At 38.5% G+C, this 10,442-nt stretch overlaps 1 protein-coding gene across 1 annotated transcript; it reads right to left on the bottom strand.

Annotated features, from left to right (window-relative positions):
* Window positions 1-89: 89 nt before the first annotated feature.
* On the bottom strand, window positions 90-1,982 carry atp5if1a (ATP synthase inhibitory factor subunit 1a). Its single transcript, XM_026155922.2, has 3 exons — window positions 1,716-1,982; window positions 459-571; window positions 90-373 (listed from the first exon to the last, which is right to left on the bottom strand). The coding sequence occupies exons 1-3, from the start codon at window positions 1,785-1,787 to the stop codon at window positions 232-234; spliced, it is 327 nt and encodes a 108-aa protein (XP_026011707.1). The 5' UTR covers window positions 1,788-1,982; the 3' UTR covers window positions 90-231.
* Between the last annotated feature and the right edge of the window lie 8,460 nt (window positions 1,983-10,442).

The raw sequence follows: 10,442 nt of genomic DNA, 5'->3' as shown, positions 1-10,442 counted from the left end.
CTTTTTCTAAAAAACAAATCAAAGCTCAAAGTAAAAAAAAAAAAAAAAAGTTAGGCAATAAAGGAGAGGCAATTAATTCTGGATACATGTGAAAATTAATCATTTTATTTTATTGTTTTTGAAGTTATAGTGTTAACATGACCTCAGCTTTACATAAGCTGGACAAAAATCAATGCCTAATAACCATTAACCTTTTGATACGTCTGGGTTCCTAAAGAGAAATAACAAGGTTCAGTCGTCATGTTTAAGCTTCCTGATTTTGCCCTTGTGGCGATCGATTTCCTTCTGTAGACGCTCAATCTCCTTTTTGTGGTGCTCAATCTCTTCCGTATGATGCTTCCTTAGTGCTTCCATCTGCTCCTTCTCCTTCTGCCTACAAGCGGAAAAAACAAACAAAAAAAAAAGTTAATGGGTGAAAGTGTTGTGGGGAAAAAATAAAAATCCCAGGGAATATTTACCTGAAGTATCGCTCCTCTTCCGCTACTTCTCTCTTTCCAAATGCACCTCCGGCCTCTCTCACAGAGCCTCCTCCACCACCACCTTTCCCAGCTCCCTTGCCCAACTCACCAAGCTAGAAGAAAAAAAACAAAACGATAGACATCAAAGTGCAAGTGCTATTATATTAGGACCAACATTTCTGTAAATCAAGACAAGTGCATTTATTTTCCATCTGACCCACAAGTATACGCTCATCCATCACAAGTTAAAATCTTGACACATTGGAGATGGTGGCACTGACAAAATGACAGAAGGCTCAGCTGAAGATGTAAAGATCTTCACTGGGATGACCAGATTGGACAAGTTTAGAAATGAGTACATTTCGAGCACTTGGAGATAAAGTTAAGGAAGCAAAGCTGAGATGGTTCGTACATGTGTAAAGGAAGGATAGTGGATATATTGGATAAAGGCTGTTGAAGATGGAGCTGGCAGGCAGAGGGAAAAGAGGAAGATGTCAGAGGAGGCTCATGAATATAATAAAGAAGAAGATGCTTAGGGATGGGGTGATATGAGCTGGAGACAATCGATCTGCTGTGACAACCTCTAAAGGAGGCAGATGGATGTTGTAGTAGAAGTGTGCCAGGCAGCAGCTCATACTGAGTGTACAGAATGTGGAATAGACTACAGTGATCTTTTTGACCTTTGACCATTTTCATTGGAGTCTGAATAAGGTGTGCCAACCTTCAACTGAAATGACACAGTAAGGTTAGATTTTTCACTTCTTTCACGGACTCCTTTCAGCAACAATATATGTTTGAAACAATGAATAAAGCTTAATTTAATTAATTTTTCCTTCCAAGATAAGGGGCTTGCCACATTTCAGCAGTTTTGCACATAAATGCTGGTGATTTCAGGTATTTACACAACTAAAAAGGGGATAAAATATTTATTTTATCCTGTTCATAAGAACAGCGTTACAATTAATGTCACATACTTAGTCTATATAGCCATAAACCAACTGACATGTCGCAAAAAAGTGAGTCAGTAAAGTGTTTAGGGGTAAATAAAACTGCACATACATCATTTTGCGTGTTTTTCATTGCAGCCATGAGGGATCTTCTGTCGTCTCTATTTACAAACATCACTGTTTGCTTTTTCCACCAATTAAGTCGCATTTTTGACCACCTGGCTTCCTCGCGAGCCTTTTACTGATATGGCAGACGTTAGCGAGCTAGCTGCTAACGTCCAAAACTGTCACCAAACCCACCAAAGTTTACCTGATCAGATGCCATTCTGATCTGAGAGGCGACGCATCTCCTCAGGTTTGCCCCCAGAAGAAGTCTCGCCATTGCCACTCAAATAACAGCTAAAACAACTGCACCAAAACAGAGAAAAGTTTAGTGCGACTAGTTGTCCTTTTAGCACAAAATGCGGAAATTTGAAGTAAACGCCTTGTATGGGCGTGGAGCATACAGTTTGTGGCACATGCGCGCTTGCTGCTGCCACCACCCGGCGAGGGGGAGAAGTGCAGCAGTTCCGTCCATATGGCTCCATCTTAAATTTCGTATTTCAGCTTGTTTCAGCACTTTCAGGTGATTTTTTTTAGCTTTTCAGTCCAGAAGTCATCTGCATAAGATCTAAGAAACAAATCGCGTGCATACACATTAAATGTAATTTCAAGTGGATCAGTCCAGTTTCTCAAATGCCTCACACCACAACATTTCTGATTTGTCTGGATGTAATCCCAGGTGATAGGAATTGCAGAAAAGTTTAAAATTTCAAATCCTTACTGACAATAATTTTCTAAAAATAAATGAATATAAAAAAAATAAATAAAAAGAGACATTTGAAATTCCAATATCTAGACATCTAGATGACCTTGAGCCCGATCCTTCATATTTTTAAGGATATATATCTTTTATTGCTCTCTGGATATGGACTTATGGAGTGCAGCTGACGTTAACCCCAAATGATGGATGCTTAAATTTCCTAAAATATCTGGATGTTTGCTATCTGACAGCAGATTTGGAGGCCTGTAGAAAACACCATCTTGCAGGTAGAGGACTGATATTCTATTTACAGCTGAGATGACCAAATCCCAACAAATTAATGTGGGACAAACACAGCGGTGCACGTTACTAGTGCTGAGCCTTTTTGGTAACTTGTAACATCCACTAATTGGCAAAATATTATGCAGGTTAACATACGTCTGAATAAAAATAAAAAGTTTTTCCTTTTACACTCACTGAGTAAGAGCCAGGCTTTAGAATAGTGTCCTGTGCAGCAAGTGAAAATGTAGGATGTGATCTCAAGATGTGGGACAGGAGTGCCAACACTGTGCAGTCCCACTTAAAGAGGGACAGCTGATTGCCCTATTTACAGCTTCTCATATACAAAGCACATAACACTCAACAATCCAAGTCAACTTTGTTTCACAGATATTAATGGGATTAATTATCATGGTATGGTAAAATCCAAATTAAGCTAGTATTTTCTGTATATCTATATATTAAATTTTGTGATGGTGTCCTTTCTCATTTCCTTGATATTTATCTACATCAGCCAAAGATGATTTTGAAAACAGAACAAAGTCTTTTATTTCAGTTCAAGTTTTTTTTCTGGCCAAGAAGAGAGGGTGTGTGCTGGATGCCTCAGCACAACATAACTGCAAAAACAAGCAGATACGCAGAGATAAGCAGAACCTAATTAAAAGATGAGAGAGAAAAACATGATAAATTACAATTTATTTATTGAGGAACGGGATCTGCTAGGGATTTGACAAGGAACTAATGGGATCACAGTGGGGTTTTAGTGAGCATCTTGTCAGGTACTCCAACTGTGAAACGTGGTGGTGTATATATACATAACTTGGACCTGCTTTGCTATTACTGACAAACCAGTGACGTCCAAATTATACCAGCAAATTCTAAAGGAAATATTCCAGGCCACAGTTTCAAGAGAAAGTGGGTCATGCAGCAAGACAAAGACAGTCTGCACATGAATTTGCCTACAAGAGAATGATCAGAGAAGAATGAACTCAATGTTCTGATTATTATCCAACGGATACACTAGGAGGCAGTGGGTACACATCTTAGCAGAAAATGCAAGTATATGTAACCCAAGCAAAGATTAATTGCTGTAATAAAAATATACTGGAGATATGCAGTTAATGCACTGAGGGTAGAGGAAAACTGTTTCATTGTACTTGGCAGGAAGATTAAAACAATTTGGGCTGAGATTAGAGGGTAAAAAAGAGATTTAAAATGAAATTCAACAAGGCCTAAAGCTATGCATAATTGATTTGTATTCAGAAGGACACAATTATACTAAAAATGAACAATTTTTAATAAGTGTCCTTTTTTTATAACAGTCAAAATGCTGGCAGCTATTCTGGAAAATAAAACAAAAACCCCATAGACTAAATTTGCATACTGAATAGAACAAATCATGTCAAACGTTTGATTAGAAAGAACATGTTGAAAACAAAAGGTTTTAAAGGGACCTTTAAAAAAATTGGGGGATCATGTTGGTTTGTTTTTGTTGTATTTTATGAATTCCTCGCTGAGTTAGCTTTTTTCGATGGCAAATATTTAGACATATTTACTGCTGCACAAAGCCAGGTAGTGTCAGATTTACTGATTTTTCTCTTCACAGATATATAATGGTGAATTATTTTGAAGTTTATTTTCTAAGAATTAATCATAAGCTTTGATATGAGAAGGCAGAACAGTGACTGCTGGGTACAGGAGGTGATGACTGTCTGAGATTACGGTCAAACAGAAGTCAGGCTGGCTTAATTTGATGTTTGGCATACTTTCATGTGTTATAGGAGAGCTTGTGAAAAGAAATACATTACCAGTTACACAGAAAACTGCACCTTGAACTTTGTTGGTGGATAAATTTCCCAGTTATTGTAAAAGCTGACCTCACAGGAGGTCAGCTTTGAGGGGTGGCTGTAATTTAGCGGGCAGAGCAGGTCATCTACTAAATCAGAGGTTTGGCGGTTTGATCCTTGGCTGCTCCAGTTTGCATGTCGAAGTATCCTTGGGGCAAGATACTGAATCCCTGGCTGCTCCCGGTGCATTCATGGGAGTGTGATGTACCACAGGAGATAAGATGTACCACAACGTAAGGAGTGCTCTACATGTTGATAAATATGTTTTTTTCCTTTCGATTAGATGATGGGTGAATGAGACATTCACATTTATGTTGTATAAACTGCTTTAAGTGCTCAAGCTGAGCAGAAAAGTGCTTCATAAGAACCAGTCCATTTACTCTATGTTACCATCTTTTGGACAATTTTGAGAGTGCATTTATATGCAGGAGGGACAGTTCTTATGAAACTGAATAATGCAGCCTAAGCAAGTTTTCTAGTTACTCAACACAATTCGAATTTTCCATACAATGACATGAACTGTTTATGCTTGTAATTGTAGTTACACTGAACTGAGGCTGCAGTCGGTTTTTGCCCCTGAAAAGCTGAGGACTGTTTGTCACCGGAAATTCATTCCCCCTATTCAACCAAGAATTCCGATTCAGTTTCACTCAGTCTATTTACGCTAACATAATAAATTCTTTCCTGGACTCAAGTCTAACGCACATAAGTGGGAAAACATATCATAAATTGTGAAAGACTGAATTTACCGTCTGATGCAGTTATGTGTTTTGCAACAATATAAAATATAGACAGCGAGTCCTCATCTCTCAAGTGCTGGATGAGACACACTCGGCAGGACAAAGGGAAGCTTTGCACAGCAAGGATAGGTTGTAGGTGTTTAGTACAGATGAGTCATAATGGAGTCCCATTGATGAAGAGGCCCCGCTCACCACCTCACCCCACCCGACAATGCTCATCGCAGCACTGAGTAGTGTAAGCTCAGCATCCCTGACACTTTCATCATCTGAATCCAGCAGAGTTGAGGGTCAATGAGCAAGTGTTGGCGTGGTGCTTTTGCAATGACGTGTTGCTTCCTGTGAAACCGTTAAGTTCAGTGATGACCATGAGGATGTGGAAGTGCTTGAGAAAAGAGAAAAACATGCAGACCTGTTGAGACACTTTATTCTGTGAAACAGCCTTGGTCTGCAACTATGGAGGACGGGGCAAAGGGGACCATTTTGCTTTACCAGGTTAGATCCGACAATTAAGTGACATGCTTTTCAATATTAATACGCTTCAGAATTAGTAACAGGATGTGCACGGCTGAGGTAGTAATGCCCTTCCAACGAATGGTGGCAGTATGCACTCATATAAACGGAGAGGATCTGCTGTCTGTTGCAATGAATATACAATAAGCTGCTGTTCATATATCTAGTTAGTTAATTAAATAGTTATTGATGCTTTACATTTTAGGGCACAACACCACAATGACATTTATTTACTCAAACAACAATGCACACACACACACACACACACACACACACACACACACACACACACACACACACACACACACACACACACACACACACACACACACACACACACACACACACACTACCAACTAATTAAAACATGACTATATAAATATGGCAATGCTTTAAAGTCTCTCAGGGGAATGAGTTTCTCAAACTTTAAGCTGTGCTGCAGCTCCTCCCATTATTAAGGCTCATATATATACTGAACACTGAACGACAGTCACGCAAACAATCTCATCTACTCTTGCAGTCCACCATGATAAGTGTTACTTTCATTTTATTGAAGTGAGGATAGAAACCGAGTGAATATTTCTGTGCAGCAGTGATCATTATTGCACACAAGACACAAAGAAGTGACTAATTCTGTTAGACATAACATGTAGCACATCCATGACCACATAATTTTCAGTATATTAGACATAAATAACTTTAATATGCATAACAGATTAACGTAAAATTGCCCAAATTGTGTCTGATTTCATTTTATGTGCAAGAGAAAAATGTCAGCCGCTGTGCTGAATCAAATTGAACTTTGAGGGCTGCTTATGTGTGCGGATGTGCACATATGTCTATGTATGGGCTTCCGGTCCACAGGATGCAAAGCAGCCGGTTACCTGAATCCTTTCACTGCTGTTCACCTCCTCGGCTCAAGTGTTGCCATAGGAAATTGTATCCTGGCAACAGCACTAACCTGAGCAAAGACAAAGTAAGGTCATGCAGAAGACAAGATGTGGCACAATGTTCCTGCATGATCAGTCTCTTTTCATACCCTCTGCATCGATGGACATTTATTTCAATTTTGCCACGATATCCGTTTAGCATGTTTGCAGTTTTTTAATTTTGCATAACATTTCATGAGAATTCACATCACCTTTGCATTTAACAGCCTTTCTGGTGCAGGGCTTATTACAAAATCTCATGTTTGGATATCATATATGTCCTGTTTAGCAGTGCATCAATAATTTCACCACAGCACTTCAATTAGAAATTCATTCACACCTCTGGGGAAAAGTTTTGTTGAGATAATAGGGCTTCTTTGGCATGCTTCTGAACTACAAGACCCACGAGTACCCTACATTTCCCTTAAATGCCCACTGACCTTCGCAGATTTAATTAAAAAAAAAAAACCCTTTAAAATGTAGATTCATTATCTGACATCATGTGAAACTTTGATTTTGTTAAAGTATTCTTGAGGTTATCTGAATTACCTGTAGTGTGCCTGTATCGATATTAGTGTATGCAGTTAGGCTTTGCTAAATGACTATTATATTGCTGCATAATCATAACTCTATTCCGAGGAACTGTAAGCTTTGATATTCTGTAAAAATAATCCCAGATAAATTCTGCACAAGAACTCAGACTTATTAGTTTCCTTCGAGTGCATTGAGCTTAGCTATTGCACAGGGGCTACTGATGCAGAAACCCCTTGTTTCTAATAGCCTTCATGAACTGCCTGGATGCAGACACTGTTGCCATGGTGACCACCAGGACTGATAAAGGGGTCGAGGTTCTTTGTGTGATGTACATTCAAGGTCTTTTGGCAAAGCAGAGTTGCAGACACTAACTACCAGAATTAGCATTGAATTAGCAGCACAAACTCTTTCTAACCGCTGTCGCACCATTAACAAACAATTGAGAGGTTTGTAGTCTCTATTTACACATTCAGTCTTGAATAAAAGGCAGAAACAGCATTAGATCTCTCTAAAACATACAACACTGCAACATTAAAAAGCTCTTCAAGGCATTACTTAGGGGTTGAAAAACTTGTTGAAGCATTCATTATTTCTAGGCTGGACTACTGTAATTTATTTGATCCAGAATGCAGTGAGAGTGCTGATAGGGACTAGAAAGGCATCCCATACTTCTCCAATATTAGCTTTTCCTCATTGACCCCTTTTAACTTCAGTGTTGAATTTAAACATTTTTCTTAAATGATCAAACTCCATCTTATCTTAAAGACCATATCGCCCCAATAGAGCACTTCATCTAGGACTGCTGGCTTACTTGTGGTTCTTAAAAGGAAAAAAAACAAGCAGAGCCTTCAGCTTTCATCCCTTAGACCAGCTTTAAATGTTTCCTTTGTAATTAAGCGCATATTTAGAGCTTAATCAGGTGACCCAAAATCCTCCTGTAGTTCACCTGCTGCTCAGACTACTGCAGGACGTCAATTCATACAGTACTGAACACAGTAATGTACAATTAAAATTATTCTTTTGATAACAGCCTTGATCAAAACTAGTTACTTATGGCAATCCATTCAATAGTCACATCATAATCTTCCTTAAATTTAAATATTCCTTGTATATATATATTTGTAAACATTTTCACAAGAAAAGAAATGGGGATATCCTGTTGTGACACACCAACATCACCAAGATTCCTTTTAATATCAGTCAGTACCTGTAGGTGTAATTAGCATGACTAAAATATATATCTTCTCTTCACAAAGGAGTACCAGTGCCTTTCCACAGTCTAGCTGAGTAGCCTGGTCAATATTCACTGTAATATTTAAGCTCTCTTTCCACCAGTCCCAAAGACATTCATTAGCCTCATTAGTTGGCCCTGGGGTTGGCGCACCATCTGAAAGTAGCCCACCATGAAGCCACTCTCAAGAGAATGGTGGCCTTTAGCTATGACGCACGAGCCAGCTGTAATCCACCACACCTGGACTTTTGCCATTAAGCAGTAAAGGAACCACATGGGAGGTGGGCATATTTTAATGCACAGTGATCCTTTATCAACCCTAATCAGAGTGGAAAGTGCAAGAAAGAGAGAAAGTATGTGTGTGAGAGAGAGAGATGCAGATGTGTGCATGTGTTTGTATGGGCAGGTTGAAGTGCTTATTTGAGGTCAGTGGGAGACCATAATAATATCAACCTCTACAGCACTTCTCCTCATGCTGGCTCTCTTTGCTGATTTCCTGAGTGGTATGGAATTGCTTCAAATATACATTCATATTCAAGAGAAATTCTGCTATCAGAAGCAGAAAAACCCAACAGTTTAAGCGTCTCACAGTCAAGCTTTTGGATCAGTTACGCTCTGGATAACACGAGTGTCATTTGAGCTGAAGGACATGCTGTGCCACAGCTGAAAACAATGGATGTAGCTAATCTTCTGAGCAGAGTTTTTGTTCCCCACTAATGACTTAAAGCTGGCACAGATTTTGTAACAAACAGCATGACACAGTGCGTTTAAACTAACAGAATCATTGCTGAAATCTGATTTCTTCTATCTATCAGTTTATATTGTAAATACTGAGATACATAATACATATTTAGACAATGAATTATGGAAATATAAAGCCCATATTCTAAATTAAAGATACAGATTAACAAAGGAACTCAATATACAAACGTCCAACAAAACTGAACATTCAGTATTTTCTGCAGAAATGTAGAAAACAGATCCAACACGGTGTCTATTATAATAACAGTTTCTGCTCATATGACATGATTTTATTACTAGGCAGAGTTTGCTTAATTTTACTTTTTTTTTGTCTTTTTTTAAAACTAACTTTATTTAAAGTAAACAAGTTTACATATAAAATGCACATACACATACAATTACATATACAAAACCATGAGCACATACAAAAGGGAGAAACAAGGAGGAAAATCTAGCATCTGAGTCCACACAACGTTCACAAGACTTACAGTTTTAATTCGTTCCAGGGGAAAACTTTCCCAAGTTTCAGGTCCATTGTTCGTCTTCTCTGCAGGTCTGTAATGATATGTTTACTCACCACATCACTACTTATCATCTTTTGTTCAAGTACTCCTTTGGCACATGCTTAATTTTACCAGATCTCAAATTATAATTTGGAATACCACAATACATCTAACAATTTACTGTGGAGGATGCAGGTGTTTCCACACCTGCAGAAATTACATTACATTACATAACGTTACACAGACGTGAAGCTAATGTTCTTCTCAGGGTGAATGAGCAGGTGCAATTTGACTGTCTTGCTCTACAATATGTTGACAGGTTGAGGAAGCACTAATTGAAAGACACTGACTGGCTCCAGGGATTTAATCCAACTGTTCAATGAGTCCAACTGTGAAGTGGTTTATGTAATTACTGTTTTATCTCAGATAAAATGTCACCTTTTAAGGTCATGCAAATGACAGTTATGCCAATAGTGGCATCAATAATAGGCGCAGGTATTAAAGCCTTTCTTTAGTTTTGGTGTTGCCATCGGTGTTTGTTATGCAGGGTATTGATTATCCACTTGTTATTGGTGTAATCTTACCCTGCCCAGAGTGTGCAAAACTATTTATTTAGAATTTTCTAATGGAATTAAAAACCAACATCATTCTGGAAAGGATATTACCACGGCGGCTCAGGAATTCTTCGAAAAACCATTTTCAGTTAACATAGTTTGGCTCTACATCTATAGTGCAAGTTAAAACTCTACCAAACAAAGCAAAAGCCATATATCAGCAATACCCAGAAACGCCACCAGCTTCTCTGGGCCCAAGCTCATGTGAGATGGACTGATGTAAAGTGGAAAAGTGTGCTGTGGTCTGAAAAGTCCACATTTCAAATTGTTTTTGGAAATCATGGATGTCGTGTCCTGTGGGCCAAAA

Source organism: Astatotilapia calliptera, chromosome 22 (genome assembly GCF_964374335.1).
Source record: "Astatotilapia calliptera chromosome 22, fAstCal68.1, whole genome shotgun sequence".
Taxonomy (NCBI): Eukaryota; Metazoa; Chordata; class Actinopteri; order Cichliformes; family Cichlidae; genus Astatotilapia; species Astatotilapia calliptera.
Note: the sequence above shows the minus strand (reverse complement) of the source record. Positions and strands in the feature narration are given on the sequence as shown.